The following is an 18,329-nucleotide window of genomic DNA, read 5'->3' as shown; positions in this document are numbered from 1 at the left end:
AACATCTACATTGACCATTTATCACTTGTTGCTAAGTAATATTTAATACTAAAACATATTTCATTTTAATTATATAAAAATTACATTATTCTATTTTAAACTATACTTACATGTCATTTAGCAATTTTAAGCATACTGTAGCATCTTTTCTTCAAGCTAATCTGTAAGTTTACAATCATATAATTTTCCCAATTATTATTAAGAATCTAGCTATTCAGTATCTGACAGCCTTTTAGGGGGAGAATGCATTAGCCATATTTACACGTATGTTAAGTTACCCAGAATGTCTCAGGGGGTCATTCTGCAAATACCGAGGTGTGTGATGAGCTGTGCTCTTTGACAGAAATCTGCTGGGTTCCACAGAATTGCAGGCATGTAATAGCCCAGGCCATGAAAGTAGTATCTAACCTTGTGTACTTATTTATTTATAGATATAAAGTTCTTCTGTATTTACAAAAAACCTGAATGAAAGCTGTGTATTTTTATGTGACTTTTTTCTTTGTCCTGCAGTAATTATTTCTTCTTTAATGAAAACAGTCCATAGATCTAACTGTTGAACAGTTCTGTTGGATGTTACAGGAAGCATATGATTGACAGTAAATTAATTTAGTCTTGGTAGCTGAAAGATTAAGTGTGATTGTCTTTTAGGACATAGTAATATCTAAGTTTTTCTTTAGAATAAAATATGTAATAGTCTGTTATGCTCAGCAGTACTGAAAAGACAAAAATATGCTAGAAGAAATGAATAAGTTCTTATGTTTTTCATAAAGCATACTTATTTTGAAAAGTTAAGGGAGATCAGAAACAAACTATGTAAAAACTGAGATTACTTAAATGAAATATGCTGTAAACACACTACAATGCTAAAAAAAACCCTTTGAAGAATAAACCTGCACCCGTAAAGACTAATTTATGGCATGTTCGGTTAGGCTGTGACCCTGCTGAGCACCACAAATGGATAGGTAGGGAAATCTGGCTTTGCAGTCCGTCCTAACACTTCTGCAGGCAAGACCTCAATGTTTAGCATGGTCTTCACGTTTACAAGCTGTAATGTCTTGACTGTCTTAAAAATACTGATAAGAGTTTCAGAGAGGAACGGGTACCCCTTCGCGCTAAAAAACCCTATACACACAAAAAAAGGCCAAAACCCAACCCCCAAAATAAATTACATAAGCTATGAATTTTCAACCAAAACAAGGTTGGAACCAGTTCTGTTCAGAACATGGCTACTTTTCACTTCAGCACTGGTTTTAACTTACCAGTCCACAGCAATGGTATATTTAGGTACTTGGTTTCAAAAAGCAATTACTAGGAAGAGAATTTGGTTTGTGAACTCCTTAAAGGCCAAGGGCCGCAGTCTGGTCTCACACCTGTTTTACTGGTACAATTCCACTCCTAAGTAAGCAAGATGAGAAACAGACACTAAATCTTGCTGTCCTTATCATGCAGAATAGCCACCAACTTAAATAGAAATGTTGCCTTTTTGGAAGGAGAGTGCAGCATTTAGGTAATAATATTCCCCCTACCACCCCCCCACCCCCCTTCCTCAGCCACAAATTAAAGCACATATTGGGGCTTTTGGAAAAACAAGCGTAGCTCCTTGTCTGCGCAGAGGAGTTACTGTCAGGCTTTTGCAGCTGTAACAGCTGATGGAGATCTGATGAAAACAGGCAAGGGGTAGAGTTATGTTGTGCTATCAGGCTTCCCAGCATCAGCCGTTCTGAATCTCTTTACATATACCATACAAGTTAATGTTGCTTCCTACACGTGCAGCCCCCTCCTTGAGTAACAGTTGGGTTTAATGTAATTTCCAAGGGAGCTCTGAGTGAGGGAGGAAAGGCAGAGCTTTTTCTTCTGGTTTTCTCCTGCTGTGACTCCAGTTTGTACAGGGCAGGTTAAGAAGCGCAGATCAGAACCTTTCCATACTGTGGCCTCCTGACCAAGGGCAGACTTACCAGCTGTCTCAGTTGGAAGTTAGGTCAAATATCACCTTTTCTCAAAGAAATAGCCATGGAAAAAAGCCACAGATTTTGGTGCATGAAACAGAACCATATGTAATGATTATGGTTACTTATATACTTGTAAGTCTGTTACAAGTAAATAATACTTTATTTTAGCTATTCTTTGTAAGTGCTTACTCTTTGTAGTAAGCAGTGACATTGCAGCAGCTAAAAATTACACAATTGCATAAAATTTTTTACCTTTCCTCTAAAATTGCTCTTATGGGATAAGCTATAACAACAAATACAGGTTATATATTTTTAAAATGCATTTAATTAAGTGCCCCACATGGGCCGTACTGTAGCATTCACAGTTACGTGACATAATGCAGCATTCAGCTTCGTTAGAAAATGTTAAAACTTTGCCTTACTTTTGCCAAAGGAATGTTTTATAAATACTTGGAACAAACTAATACCTGGCATAATTATGCTGACTTGTGATGAGTTATATTTAGAATGAACTTAGGGTAGTATCTTTTTTCTTTTCCTTTTCTCTTCCTTCCTCTTCACTGCCTAAAGGATCAAGAATGTGTTTTGCCTTAACAGTACCTATGGTGAGGCAGGAGTTCCCAGCAGCCTGTTTGGTTTCACCATGTAGAAAGGAGTTATAGTGAGCCCTGTGCAGCAAAGCACATCTCCCAGAGCCAAGATGCACACGTCATGGCTTGCTCTGCAGCTTCATTTTAAGAGGGTTCAGAATATACAAGGCCTCTGAAAAACCGTATGATAATTTGCCACCCACTAATCACCCCAGTGTATCTTGCTGCAGTCCAGTGCCAGGAGTAGTTAATTCATACTGGTTGAACATCCTCAAGTGCTCCACGCAGATGGGGGACTGAGCACGTAAATGGTGCAGCATACTGCTGCTCCCCATCCTTTCTGTATTTTGGCCTCTGTGTGCTTCACTGTCACAGGATCCTTCAGAGTAGCTAGGGCAGAATTTGTCTCCACATAAACTTTATAAGAGGGATCGCATGTGTTTCACTAGCTGACCAGGCATGTGAGCTGGAGTTTACCATGAGAAACTCGTGCAGCTAGTGTTGGGTAGGCAGAACCCAGAGTTATTCAGGGTAGCACCAGTACCCCAGATATGGCCAGAGGTCTCCAGGATTGCTGTGGTTCTCCAGGAAGTTAGTGACTCTGACACTGTGTCCGTCATCCCTTACCTACCACCAGCAACCAGCTCCAACTAGGACAGGCAGAGTACAGGACACCTACTCAAGAAGTTCTGCTTGCCGCCTCCCTCTCTTTCCTGCATTCAGCTGACTTTTGGGTTGCAGTTAGGAGCTTGGGTGGTATCTGCAGCCCAAGTGGCACGCCTGTAATTAGGTCCTCCCAGGCTGCCAGTCCACTGTTACTGATTGGGAAAGAGATGTGGGTCTTTCTGCTTCCACTCTGGCTTGGGGAGTTGCTAGGAAGCCCTTTAGGCTGATGGGCTCAAACCCTAACTGCGTGTAGAAAGTTGTTCCCAAAGGGTGTGCACACTTCTTTCAGCCATGGGGACCATCCCAACCTTGCCTGGGCTGAGTCCCAGAGAGAGGGTGCATATGAAATCTCTCCCAGAAATAACCCACCAGATGTCTGATGATGAGGATGTTACGATAAATGCCAGATTATTCAGTTCCTGCTCAGAAACGCAGCAGCACTTTCCAAGCGTAGAATCGGACTAAGCCACGAAAGCTCCTGTTGTATTTTCTGCCGAGAGAGAGAGAGCAATGTCACGGGAGTGACAAGGATCCACTGGTGAGGAAGTAGGAGATAGCAGGGAGGGAGCTTTCAGAGGGTCATGGGAAAGCTGAGCCTGTCGAATGGTTGTCTGGAAGAGTTATGGCCGCATAAGCAGGATAATAGGTTCTCCTGGACCCTAAATGCTTCTCTTTGAAGGATAAGAGGTGATATGGGGCAGCTGTTTTACTTTGAACCAATTCTGTATTCAAATGAAGCAATGCTGCATGTGTCAGATAAAACGTGATTTATCTTACATGGCTCTATCACTGTCAGATAAAATGCGGTTTGAGAGGTGTTGGAAGAAATTGTGTTTTGGACATACTGAGACAAATTCATCAATGGGAAAAGTGTTTAATTGTAGTAAGTTAAATAGTATTCCTCTTCTAGTATGATGGAAATTATGCTACCCACCAGGTTCCTGTTTCTGTTTGCTAATAGCATATAGGTACTTGTAACGTGATAAACAATTTCTATACACGTGGAAATATTTTTGCAATATACATCTCTGAATAGCAAAATGCCTGCAGGTAGTTGAATGGGTAGATAGATGTAGACCTACTTACTATGATAGTAATACCAGCTTTGCCACAGAAGGAAATGTTGTTGGGCAAGTAACACCGTATGTTTCACAGAATGCCCTTAAATGCATATAACCTTGCTTTCTGTGGCTTTCATTTTAGTACTGTTCCACTGATCAGGCCGCTGCAGGCACAGATGCAGAACATGTACAACAGTTCTATAATCTTCTGACTGCCTCCATTGACATAACTAGAGGCTGGGCAGAAAAAATCCCAGGATTTACTGACCTCCCAAAAGAAGATCAGACATTACTCATAGAATCAGCTTTTTTGGAGCTGTTTGTACTAAGACTCTCCATCAGGTAACTATTTATTTCATTTCCTCTTGAGCTGATGTGAAAAATCATCCATCAAAATATTTTTAAGGAATAAATGTGGTGCTATCTTTGAACAGTGTCAATTGTGCCAAAAAACCCACAAAACATCAGCAATGTCTGTATCCAAAGGATATGGTGTTTAATTTGTTTTATGCTCCAGGAAAACCAAGAAAGTGACTTAAAAGGAGAGCATAGGTCTTGCTAATGTGTTTCTTTTTATTTGATATACCGCATCCTCTTCTTCCATAGTAATCGAAATTGATCCTCAGGTACTATTTGAGCAAGTTTGCTTTGTACTCATCAGCATAAACTATAGAAGAGCATCTTCAGTATGAAAGTTTTTTCCTTTTCCTCCTTCATTTGTGCATGCACATCATTGCCATCTGTTTTTGAAAGGGATGAAGCAGATTTAAGATCTTGTTCATATCGTTTTTCTTATTAATACTAAGTCATTTAATGGAGTGAGAAGTCGTTTGTCAGTCTAGCACTAGTTAATACACTTTACCAGAACCACTTCCAGGCATTGGGAAAATCCCAGACCAGTGATTTGAATTTTGCCCTTGTTTCTTTAGGATGAAAATGACCTTTGCATGCGTTTTTTAACAGGGATTTTGGCAGTGGGGAGGGGAAGGAGAGGAGAGTTTGGCTGTAATCTCTCTCTTGCACACAGGTTTTCATATAAAAGAGTTTATGACATTATGTATATTGTGGTGCATTATTGCATGTATTTTCCATTGTTTTTTCCTTATGAATTTTTACAGTCTGAAAAATGCAGATGAGACGAGGAAAATGCAAAGAGTTGCAGAATCTCTTCTTTCTCCAGCTTTTACTAGTTTTGTATTTCAAAATGCACTCACTTAATATTTCTTTGGTTCAAGCATACAGTATTTAATGTAAAATGTCTTCTCTGTTTATGCCTTTGGGCAGGACCAAAATCTTAACTAATTAGACAGTCTACACCACATGCTACAGCTAACCTCAGGCTTATAACTCTACCAAGTAAGCAATCATAGAAGCTTGTTTGTTGTACTTTGGCCCCAAGGGAGAAGCATATTGTCAAACGTGAATGCCCACATATGTCTCAGGATAATATGCTTTGGATTTTAAATGACAGACACTTCAATATTGGTTATGCATTTTGCTATAAAGTAGAAGATGCATTTATAATTTTTTGAATTATTTTTATTTGAGGTCTGATACTGCTGAGGATAAGTTTGTATTCTGCAATGGACTCGTGCTTCATAGACTTCAGTGCCTTCGTGGATTTGGGGAGTGGCTCGACTCTATTAAAGACTTTTCCTTAAACTTAAAGAGCCTTAACCTTGATATCCCAGCCTTAGCAAGTTTATCAGCTCTAACTATGATTACAGGTAAGTGCTCCTTTGTTAATAGAAACCTTCAGACTAGTGCTTTGCTTTAATGTAGATTCAAGCAATTTCAGGTAACTTAGCTATATTCAGGGTAAAGAGTATGAATTTTATGCATTGGAATGACCATGCTGAAATTGTGGACTGACATTAGGCTGTTAGATACCCCTATTAAAATGTAATCTGTTTCTTCACTGTTTCATTGTTTTCCTGGACTAGCCTCTAGAAAGCAAACTGCTTCCAAGCAAATTGTGTAGCACCTACAAAAATGTTCAAAATACTTGCTGAATTCCCTGAAAAGCCTAATGAAATGACCAGAGCTAGGTCTTCTGTGTAGCAATACTAATATCAAGGTAGCTTGAGAGCTAGAAGTTATACAGCTCATCTCTCGGCAAGATAGCTAGACCAGAAAGTGCTTCACAAGGGCAGGCAGGCTGTTTCTGGTAGCCAAGCTACTGCAGGTATTTCATTTAATGCTTTTTTGAGAGAGAAAATTGGAGAGGTCAGTAAGGAAAAATTCCTCTTCTGCATTTGTATAAAAGCTTTTGGGTGTGCATTGTGACCGTATCACCCCTTCTGGCTGCTGGGGTGAATGGCAGGAACTAATGTTGGAATCTGCCAAATCCGGCCAGCAAGTACAAAATGGGGAAGCATAACCTTATGAAGTCTAATTTTCTCATTCCTGAAACAACAAAACCTCTTGAAGTACACACTGCATGCCTTGGTCTTCTTGCAATTGAAGAGGCACGGCTGATGGAAACAGGAAGGGAGCAAGGGAGTCTGACAACCATACAGCAGAAGTCAGAGCAGCAGTCATTTCTACAGAGAACCTCACACTAATTTCAGAAAAGCTGGTAGTGCAGCTGTGTCGTTAGTGTGAGACAGGGCTTCAGTGTGCCTTGAGCTGGACCTTACCAGGGATGCTGTAAGTTCCACTGGGATGGATATTGATTTCCTTCTGCATTTCAGGTATGCACCAGTTTGCAGGCAGTGGCCTCAACAATATCAGCTGCAGTCTTCATTTTACCTAGGATGAGATGATGCTAGGGAAACACTGAGATAAAACGTTCAATGGCAAATGTGAAAAATAAAATTGGCCAATTCCTGCTGGCATTTTTAGAGCCAAGACTTTGGCATTAGAATTTGCATGTTACGCTTCCTCCCTGCATTTTGGTGAAGGGTTAGTGTATGTGTGTAACTCTTTGTTTCTTAAGAAAAGTATTTTCAGGTGTTTGAGTAATTTCTGTTCGTTTCTTCTGCAGGTGTAAAGGGTACTTTAAGGTCCAGGTTCTAGTTTCTTTGATAAAATGCTTAAGTCCAGAATAACTCATTGGAGTTGTTTTGTTCTGTATGAAAAATTTTCAAAAGGAGTGATATGTTAAAATGAGAAAGAAGACACCAACCTTATTTTTTTACTCCTGTATATAATATAAACATCCACTGACATGTGTTCAAGCATACTTACATATATATATTATAAATACATATATATGTGTGTATGTATATACATACCTATATACCTATATAATACATATCTGTATGCCTATGCATTTAGATATCTATAAACCAAGGACAGATGCTGTCTCTCTCCATATATATTTACATACAGGCACATAAGCTCACACATACATAGCACATATCATTAATTTCGTTTATTTACTATATATTAGATGTGTCTTTTTTAGATAGACACAGATAGCTTGTTCTTGATTTATCTTCCTGGGGACTGAGAGGTTGCAGGTCAATGAACAGGATCCTAGCAAGCTGTCTAAGCGAATATAGAAAAAGCTATCGTATAGAAGGAAAAGTTACTCTCCTTACAAACCCATGCCCTGATTTAATACGATAATTCTTTGTTCAGTTAGACACTGTTTGCTTGCCCTTACATGACGAGTCAAAGTTGTCCAGTGGCTGGCTTAGGTCATCCTAAGATATTTAGTGGAAAAAGCTTCCAGTTCGTAACACCTCACATTTCTTCCTTACCTTGATAATAATCCTTTCAGGAGTTGACTATATTGTGCTGGTCTTCCCAAAAATTCTAAACAAATGGAAGTAACGGTTGCCCTTAAAAGGAGACCATTTCTGTCCATAAAAGCTTTAAGGTTTTCTGTATTTGTCAAGTTTTTCTTGATTTTCTTACTTTTATGAGATGGTGCTTAAAATCAAAGTCGTTTTCTGCTTATTCTTTTATTTCACGGGGCCAGTATATCTCTGCTGATTTGCTCTTAAGGACAGAGTATACTTTCATGTGATCTAAGTTAGACCAAAGCTCCTGTGTCTACTGATCTATATTCACAGTTTCAGATCTCCAAGGTCAGCTAGCTAACTTAGGGACTCAGCCAGAAATTTGGTCACCTGAAAATGGATGGTATTGCATAATGAACAATATTTTAAAAAACCCAAACAAACCTGAAAGAGGAAACCAGGTAATTATGGCTAAGAGAGCACTGCAGCACAAAGTGCTGGTGGACAGGGTTCTTTTGAGACTTTCTCAGTGGTAGCATATTGAAATTCTATGTTCAGGAAAGCCTTGAGATTTGCCTCTGGTGTGGCATCCCATGAGAAATGTCTTCATGTCTTCTCCCTACAGTTTGAGTATGACAAGCCATGTGCTAATTTTCAGCTGGTCCCGCCAAAAGAGAAAAAATAATAAAGTTTAGAAATCAGGAATCTGTTGAACATTTTTAAGCATTGTTTTGAGGCATGATTTAGGTTTAGGTGGGTCTTTGAGGGGCCATTGCTCTCTGAAGAAGGTACCCTTTTCTCCTGGAGTGGACTGTTGGAGGCAATGGGTAGTTAGCAAACCCTGGTGCAAATCCTTTTTGTGAGTCAGAGCAAAAGAGAGTGACCTTTTCCAGGTACATAAGATATCTGACTACTGAGTATCACTGTCTTTTGTGTTGAGGCCATTGGACATATTTCATGCGCTGCAGAATGGCTGTTGTATATGATGATCTGGGAACAAGCTGGTGCTCAGAGAGACACCCAAGGCCCAGTCTCTGGTCTGATTCCAACAGGAAGGGAATCTGACTGTGAATCTCCCATGTCCCAGATGGATAGCCCTGTTACTGGGCTGCAAGCTAGGACAGAGCAGGAAAGCTCTGTTTTGTGAATCTGCTTGTTCACTTTTATTAGCAACACTGCAAAACTGAAATGCTGGCTTGAGCAAGATTTTCTTCATTATTACACAAATTGCTCCAGTTTTTATTTTGCATGAGTCAACTTGTCATGACTTGATGGTTCAACCAAAAAAGGAAAAAGACAACAACCCAGTGTTCTGTAATAGTCATAGCTTGTTTTAATACTGTACAACATCATAGGTAGCACCAAATTCAAGAATTGGCTCTCTGGGTAAGGAAAAAACCTCCTGGGAATAAAGACCTGTTTGTTCTTCTTGATTTCATGAGTGCTCTCCACAGCCTGAGCAAAGATGTGCTCTTAGAAAACAAACCCTCTTGTATAATAGTCATTGGCAGTATTGCTGAAGGAGAAAAGAGAAGTCGCTGCTCTCTTTCAAATGTTCTCCGTTCTGCAAGACAGACAGGGAAAACTGACATCTGTCTCCCAGTGAAGGAAGAGGGAATAAATGTAAAAATTAGTGTTGGAGATTAAAAGGCATTCCACTGTTCCCAGTGTCCCAAGGTACTGAAGGCTGATCTCCCATTTGGGGATGTCAAGTCGACTCCCCAGTAACAGCCCCAGTAGCTCCAGTGCCCTTTAACTAACTCAGCTGACTTGTTTGGAGCTGAAAAGCTCCACAGCTGCAGGTCAGAGCATTGGATACATAGTTATAGGCATGTATGACCATTCATTCTGTTTGGTAATTTTGAAGAGAACAACAGGAGACTTAGTGAGTATCATAATACTTGCTAATTCACTGCTTACTATGAGTAAAACTAAAGGTATGCACAACAAAATAAACAGGAAAAGATTTTGTAATATTTTGCATTGTATAATCCATTAGAAAGTCCATATATCTTTGCTTTTTCTGTTTATTTTATGCTTCCTTGGAGTTTACAGTATGTTGCCTAGAAGGATAAGCATCATGTCAGATTGCTGCTGCATTTTCAAGTCCTTTCAAATAGGATATCAGCTTGAAAGAGCACCCAGAATGAAAGAAGTATATCTGGTTTATTGTGAGCGGCTTGCGAACAGTTAACTTAAAACTCTGCAATGCCAAAACACATTTTTTTTCCTTAAAGTACTCCTTTAGGATCTTCCTCTGTCTGTGTCTTTTCTCTTTTTTTACTTCCTTCAGTCGGTTAAGAAGGGCTGGACCCAGCTTCCTCTGGAGCACATCAGTGGTTCACTAAACATCAGCCAGAAGAAAGTAGTTAGGAAACAACACATGACGCTCGCCCCACATCCCCATGAGAGCAAGAAATTGGTTCTGTCCTGTTCTTATTCTTTGGATCACTTATTCTGTTGGGATGTAGGATCTAATGAGCTAAAAAAGAGTGCCAAAATGTAAAGAAAATGCTGGTCATCTTGGGACAAATTCTGTCCTTAGTTCCACATGGGTGATTTCTATCAGTTCAGTGTGTGGCATGGTCACAAGGGTTCCTGCAAAACCACTCGATGCTGGACTGGATAGTGTTGATGATGAAGCTTTGCAGAGTAGACCAGATATTAGCTCGTATTAGTTTTGAAAATGCTTCCTTAACTTCCCAAATGACCATTTATAATGCTCTGTTGTACAGTTTTTTCTAACAGTGTGAAAATATAAAGACTGAGAATCCAATGCAGATCATCTCAAGGGCACACTCTAATTTAGCCTCAAGTTTCTGCCTGCTCTAAAACTGCTGGTGTTTTTTCTCTCTTTCATTGATGTGCTTTTCTTCTCGGCCTCTTCCTTTCTCTATCCACATCAAAATATTATTGTTTTACCCACTTGACACTCTCAGTGGGATGCTGCCGAGTACAGAGCATTCTAGCCCTCATTCAGCCAAGCTCTTTCAGCATATGTTTTATTTTAAATGTGTTACAGACCAGCCCAGACCCACTGTATGTATCAGGCTTATTCACACTCTTAAAGCTTCGTTAGACTGGCACCAGTACATTGAAGAATATTCTGAGGTTTCAATTAATTTTAAGTTTGTGTTTGTCTTCCTGCTGTTGGGCTTTCCATTCTAGTTTACAAACACAATTTTTAGCACCATCAGTCATACCAAGAAGTGGTAATGAGTCCAGCCTGGCTACAAAGGGTCTGGCTGCTGCAGTTCCCTTCTGAACATGAATTTGTCGAGGCTCACCTACTCTTCAGCAGCAGATATCCTTCAGTCCTGTTGCCAGGATCTTCCAGAGTGGGTGCTTCGTGTGCTGGGTCTACATACAAGCAGGTGGCAGACTGGAGGAGTGTAGGAGAGCCAGTTATATAAAAAAAACCCACAAACCCTCCAGATTGCATTGTCTGCCTTCCTCCTGCCACTTTGCTGAGGGAAATACTGTCAGCATCAAAGTGAAGTACTCACTCCTTCTCCACTCCCACCCTTTTGCTGAGGCAAGAACTCTTTCCTTCTACAGCAACCAGCAGTCTGTGTTATTTTGTGGTTTTCTTAAAGGAGGGAACAAACTATGATGTCCTGTGTGGTTATTCAGCTCATCTGACTTTAGGTACCTTGCACAGCTGGTGGAGAATACAGGGCACCTCCAGAAGATGAGTCATCCATCTAAAATTGTAATCATCTTTTAAAAAAGCCCATCCTTCCACTGATGTTAGGAGGAGCTTGAGAAGTCTCCGCTCCTAGCTTGGGCACCCTTGCGAAGGGCGTGAGAGTCGGGCAGGATGAATATGGGCCACATTGCAACAGGAAAGGAGACGCTTGGATCTGCTGAGTTGCAATCTTGCTGTGTCACAGAGTGTGCATGAGACAATCAAAAAGCTATAGGCAACTGAGCCTTGTGTTTGTCTGCGTTACAGACGGGGAAGAGGATTGTGAAGGGGGAAGGAGGAAATCAGGTAACTGTATTGAAACTGAGACAATCAAGAGGCCTATTTTAAGTCTGCAGCATAAAACTGTTGCGTTTCTGGTCAGACTGACACCTCAGGAGGAATTAAGGCTAAAACTGACCCACCGTGACACAGAGCACAAAGATCAAGGGTCTTTGAGGTGCTCAAGGGTCTTTGAGGTACTCAAGGCCTTTGAAATACTTGGGCTCCTCAGGAGTTGTTTCTCATTCAGGTAGCACTCGGTCTGCCTAGCCCTGGCATAATCTACCCTGTGTCAGAGATTAGGAAAGAAGAACTAGCACAGCTGGTGACGGGTTTTCCTGCTCTTTTGCTTTCTTCCTATCAAGTTTTTGCTGATCAGCATAATTATAGCACAGAATTGCATTGAGATTCCTGGGAAGAGGGGAAAGGTGTAAAACACTTGCTGCATTCACTTTGCCAGGATGAGCTGCTAAGTTTGCAGAGCTCTAGAGGCAAGATTTACAATGAATCATTTTGACAGGCTTATGGAGAGCATCTTTGCCATAAATCACCACTTTTCGTGCAAAAGTCAATGGTATCCTAAAACACAAGCTGAGAAAACCTATATTCACTTTACCCAAGCCTTTTTAATTGTCATTGTAAGAAAGTCTGAATATAATAATATTTACATGTTTCCTCGATCAGTTAGAGATAAGCTGCCAGTTTTGACTAGCTTTCTTTCTTGTGATAAATCTTGGCCTCATCATTCCCATGTGGATAAAAACACCCGTTGGAAGATGGTGAACAATTAGAGGCCATTGGCTTCAGTGCCAGTGCACACACTTACCACAGGTGCCTCATGCTGCTCCCTTTAGGCTGAGTAAGACTGTGGGCCTGTCTCTGTGAAAATGGGTCTGGCCACGTGGAAAAGGCAAGAAAATGTGCTTCCTGCTTTTCAAATCCTATTAAATTGAAATCTTTTTGTAAATTAGACCCGACTCCTGAAGTCTACCGAACAGAGGAGCTGTTTCTTACACAAGTACGTTCCTCCGAAACTAGTTGGATGCTAACACCAGAGACCGCGGTGGCAGTGCCAGCGCATCCAGTGCCCTTTACTGGCAGAAGGGACTTTGACTTTCTATGGGTCCATAAGGGATGCCTTAGGGATTGGAGACTGAAAACCCCTGAGGCAGTTCCAGTCATGAGGAATTACCTTTGTAGAGATTTGCAAGTAGCAAAGGCCATTGCGTGGCAATTCATGCAGGAGAGGAAGTCTGGTTTATCAGAGACTGCTTTAATATTGTAGCACCAGAGAGCAGCTTAAGGATGGGGTATCTCTTAATTCTGAATTTCCATGATTTTTTTATGTAAAGTAAGGCTACTAATATTATAATCTTTGCACATATTGTGTTTTTCATTGGTATGTTTCATGGCTAGCCGCCAAAGGTACGATTTGTTCATGAAACCTTCTGAACTTGTCAGCATGAGACAAAGACTGTTTAGTTCTGGCTGGAAATGTTAACGGTGCTGCTGTACGCTCCAGAGCCAGAGATAATTTTTGGTACTCTGCACCCAGGTACACTGCTACTGAGGTGTTGGTTTAAAAATGTGCTCCGGTCAGGTTTTGGATCCATTCTAGTATTTCAGTTCCTTAGAATTACAAAGACATTTTCACTTACATAGCCAGGAAACAACCTTAAAACAGATTAAAAGATGGGAACTCTTCAAAGACTGCAAGATTAATTTAATGTCCTGCAGATTCTCTCAGTAGGCTAGTGGTAAAAAAAAAAACAAACAACAAAACCCTACAGCTTTTCAAACCTGTATAAAATATTTATCCACCCAGGTTTTTAATGGCAGAATCTGCCTAAGTATTTACTCACAGTGACCTGTATAGTTAAGGCTTATGTAATTACACTATACACCATTTACTGGAAAGGCTTTAAATATTCATTGACTCCTCGTGTTTTAATGTAAACAAGGCACTTAGAATACCTACAGTTTTTAATTCCTGCAAGGTGAAAAAGATGTCCAAAGCAGATGTTACTGCTTGGATGAGTGTTGCTCTGAAGCAACAGGGCAGATTGATGGTACTTAAATGCTATACCACAGTATCTTCCAGCCTGAGACGTACACGTCTGCACATCTCTCATCCCAAACCAGTATTCTTCAGCAGCTAGCTCTGCCTAAGTAACTAAAGCTGAAAGAAGTGTAAAATGGGTGCATATCAGTGGAAAAACAGACCTCTACATTTCTGACTGCCTTCATTGAATCCCTTCTGTTCTATTGGAACATCTAGTCAAAACAGGTGGTAAGGGGAGGCAGCAAGGAGTTCATATACACATGCCTGGGCAAGGCACCACTATGCCTTGTGAAGACATTACACCTGCTTCTGGAAGTAAAGAAAACTGTACTCTTTCACTGTTCATTAGGGGATGGACAGAGAAAGTGTCTATTGCTTGCCCCTCTTGGAGTAGAGGAGTAAGACTTGGGGGCAATGGGCAGCCCGTGGCTGCCAGGGACTGGGGAGAGGGCCAGGGAAGGCAGATGACTTCAAATGCATCAGACACAAGAACTGCCAAAATTAGTCCTCATCTGCTGCTGACACTGCTTTTATATGTCTAGTGGATTAAAATTAATTTAACCTGCATTTTCTTAGACTGCCTTATCTGGTATAATCCTGTTTCATGTGTAAATTACTATGACTTTGCTGTGAAGCGAGTTCATACTTACCTGTGAATTTCAAAGTCAAAGGCAAATCAAAACATCACAAAATTATTTGAGATTCTTGTTCTGAAATGTTAGATTAATTTATCCACTAAATCTTGATAGTGAACAACACAACATTCTTTCCCCATGTACCTGTGAAGAGCCTGCTCTTAATGAATCACTAATCTGACTCATTCCGCTTATACTTAAAGAACTGTGGATGTGTTTAACATCGTTTTAGTATTTTAAAAGGCTAATTGAAGCTGGGGACAAACCCCAGCTCCCCCTTTAGGAATGCTGAGGTTTTTGTGATGGATAACCCAGCAGCCTTTCCACTTGAGGCATTGCTCGCACAAAGCAAAACAGTTAACTTCCAGGCTTCTTTTATCTTAGACCTTCTAAAAATGAATAAACTAAAAAGCAGCAGCTGATGAAAATAACAAAGGGTGGTAAGGTGCCTTTAGTTTCTTATAACAGTGTCTGCAAATTCCTGGTGGAATTCTAGGCCGGACGCTGATGGAGCTGGCTAAGGATATCGATCGCCACTTGAATTCACTGAATAAATAATGGTTGCCATAGTTATAGAGCATTCACGACTGGTGGGGAAGCACGGAAATCTCCAAAACACCTCCTGTGATAGTTTTGCTGGAAAATCACCCAATTAATTCCGTCTCATATCATGAAAATTATTCAGGATACACAGGATGCTTGGACTCCTTGTACTAGAATTTCAATCATAATTGAGCGTCTCTGCCACCCATTTTAGCAGCTAAAGAGAAAAGGGCACTTGCCATCTCTTACTTTGCATGTCAGAAAGGTTAACCGACATGGGGTCACACAATCATAGAACGGTTTGGGTTGGAAGAGACCATAAAGATCATCTAGTTCCAACCTCCCTGCCATGGGCAGGGACACCTTCCACTAAATCAGGTTGCTCAAAGCCCCACCTTCAGCACTTCCAGGGATGGGGCATCCACAATTTCCCTGGGCAACCTGGTCCAGTGTCTCACCACCCTCACAGTAAAGGATCGTAGAATGGTTTGGGTTGAAAGGGACCTTAGCGTATAACCCCAGCTGTTTTGAGAAATCTTACACTTCCAAAGCACTTTTTGCTTTGAGTACCAGGATATGAATTTGGATTACACTGAAGAAAACGAGTTCTTTCAATTCGTGGTAGGGATGCTGATGTGTTTTTTCTCTTGCTTTGCAGAACGACATGGATTAAAAGAACCAAAGAAAGTGGAAGAGCTATGCAACAAGATCACAAGCAGTTTGAAAGATCACTTAACTTTCAGTTGCCAAAACAAAGGACAACCGCTTGAGTCTGCAGAGCCGAAGGTACTGGGTGTTCTGGCTGATTTGCGTTCTCTCTGCACACTGGGACTGCAGCGCATCTTTTACCTGAAACTGGAAGATTTGGTGCCAGCCCCTTCCATTATCGACAGGCTGTTTCTGGACACCTTACCTTTCTGAGTCAAACCACCCTCCTGAAAGGCAAATGCCCACCAGAGCAGGCAAACGGATCGTGACTTACAGCTAACATTTCTGCCCTCACTTAACAGAAAAGCAGCTCCGAGTCTAAAATGAGGTCTTTTCTGGCGCTTTGTCCTTACAACCTGAGGCCTGAAACTTACTGGCTTACTGGTTTGGGGTTGTGTTCTTTGTTTTCTTTTGTGTGATTTGGGTTTTTTAAACGGCTAATATGGCACTTTTGGACAATGCTATCCCAGCAGCAGTAAAAGGTTAACATGACTGTTTTAAATCTGTTGTTTAACACCTCATGGTATATGAGGAATAAAATTGTAGAAGCTGTGTTTGAAAACAAGAACAGCAAATAGTTGTTTGCCAGGGTAGTATGTATTTTGTGAGGATACCTTTAGCATACTTCCTGCATCAAGGGCACATACATCAGCACAATCTAAACAAAAAATTCACTTTTTTAGCAAAGTACATTCAATTGAATATTTCATACAAATCAAATATAGCAAAATGACAATGGCTGTTAGCTCCCATGTTCAAGTGCAATTTTTTAAAGTGCTGTCTTACCAAGTCTCGTTTATTAACTAATTTATTTTACTATGAAAACAAACGGAAGAAATCAAGTGAGAAAATTACATGCACTAACTTACCTGACAGAGTTTTCCAAACTTGATTCCATGTAGCGTGACTTATTGACAGATGTATGTGGAAGACACGGGAGCAATTGTGCCTCAGTTGTTCCTTAGCTAAGGAAACCCGCGTAAGTAGTGATTGGAGCATACAGGGTCAGCATCAGGGATAGGTCAGTTCCAGACTTCTAACATAAGTGACTAGTTAGTAAACAGACAGAAGATGGTTTTCAAGAACAAGCAAGTCTTGTAAAATAGTATGAATGTAAGTGCTAGGAAGGATATAGTGGGCTGCGTTTAAACATTCCGTGTTCGTACTCCTTTTTGTATGTTTATACTGTTGATGCCATATTAATATGAAATAATTTGTCGCATAGTGTCTTTATTTGTATAAATGTTTGTATGCATGGTATATTGTAATGGCTTTGCCTGTATTTATTGCAATGACTGCCAGCTCATGGGAGCCCTGTTACACACGATAACTAAATGGGGTGTTCACACTGACTCAGATACACCAGTTGGAAAACTATATACATATATATAATGTGTATATATATATATGTATATACCTATATTTGTGTGCGTGTGTGTGTGTGCGCGTGTCTTTTTATTAACCATTTGTATATAAAATATCTTGTCAAATCACAAGCAGAGTTATTTTACAGTTTATTTGCAGTGACTTCTAAGGCAGTACTGTTTAGCACTTTGATATTAAAATCTTGCTCATGTTTTGCTAAATTCAAATAATATTTAAGAAGTTTAGTTCTAAAAAACTTTATATGCACTGTATTAAGTCAAAATTTTGTTGGTCATTTTGCTAAGGAAATTTTTGAATGTCAACCTGATGTCACTGTATCTTTTGTTAGCTTTAAACATTCTAGCTTTTGTCTTTTTTTAAACTATGCTGTTTATATGGAAATTAAATTATACAATCAAACAGATGCCAAATGAATTGCCTAATTGCTGCAAAGGATAACCCAGATATTGAGTCACTGTATGGTTTTCAAATAGTAATCTGGTATTTTATCACTTAACTATGTTTGGATGTGCTTTTATGAAAAAATTATTCTTATATCAAGATTTATAGTAGTGTCAATAGGGAAACAGACTTCTAATCACTATAGTTAATATTTCCAGTTTACCTGCAGATAATATTTGGAAAAGTATTGCTTTTTGTATTGACTTTTAAGCTTATGTGCAAACATAATAGCATAATTAAATATCAGAGAAGCTAATGTTTCTTGTAGGTTGCTGTAACAAGCCTGACCAGCAAGACAAATATATTTTGACTGAATTTGCTTTTGTATATACTAAATATATATATATACATATATATATACACTCACACACATGTGCGCATACAAAAACATACAGACACAAAATCCAGAAGTATGTTTACTTTTGTCCTTTTGTGTAAGACACAAAGTCCCTTGAGAAATTACTTTTATCTGGGGACAAATCCTGCCAGGTGCTGAGCACCAGCCAGAGGAGGGCTTGCAGGCACTTCTTGTGAGTGGGCCCTTACAAAGAATTTTCAGGCAAATCAGCATAGTGCAGTAAAATTGCTTTTTCGTTGAGCAAGGTTTATTTATTAAGTAGAATGTGAGTGGG

General features: G+C 40.0%; 1 protein-coding gene across 2 annotated transcripts in view; it reads left to right on the top strand.

Annotated features, from left to right (window-relative positions):
* The window catches only part of NR4A3 (nuclear receptor subfamily 4 group A member 3), a 28,972-nt gene extending 10,960 nt beyond the window's left edge, over positions 1 to 18,012 (top strand). For both annotated transcript variants that reach the window (XM_040588582.1, XM_040588581.1), the window contains 3 exons: positions 4,409 to 4,608; positions 5,815 to 5,993; positions 15,821 to 18,012. In XM_040588582.1, coding sequence (XP_040444516.1) covers positions 4,409 to 4,608; positions 5,815 to 5,993; positions 15,821 to 16,083 — 642 coding nt within the window. In that variant the 3' untranslated portion in view covers positions 16,084 to 18,012. The remainder of the gene's footprint in view (positions 1 to 4,408; positions 4,609 to 5,814; positions 5,994 to 15,820) is intronic.
* The last annotated feature ends 317 nt before the right edge of the window (positions 18,013 to 18,329 follow it).

This window comes from Falco naumanni, chromosome 3, assembly GCF_017639655.2.
Source record: "Falco naumanni isolate bFalNau1 chromosome 3, bFalNau1.pat, whole genome shotgun sequence".
Lineage (NCBI taxonomy): Eukaryota > Metazoa > Chordata > Aves > Falconiformes > Falconidae > Falco > Falco naumanni.
Note: the sequence above shows the minus strand (reverse complement) of the source record. Positions and strands in the feature narration are given on the sequence as shown.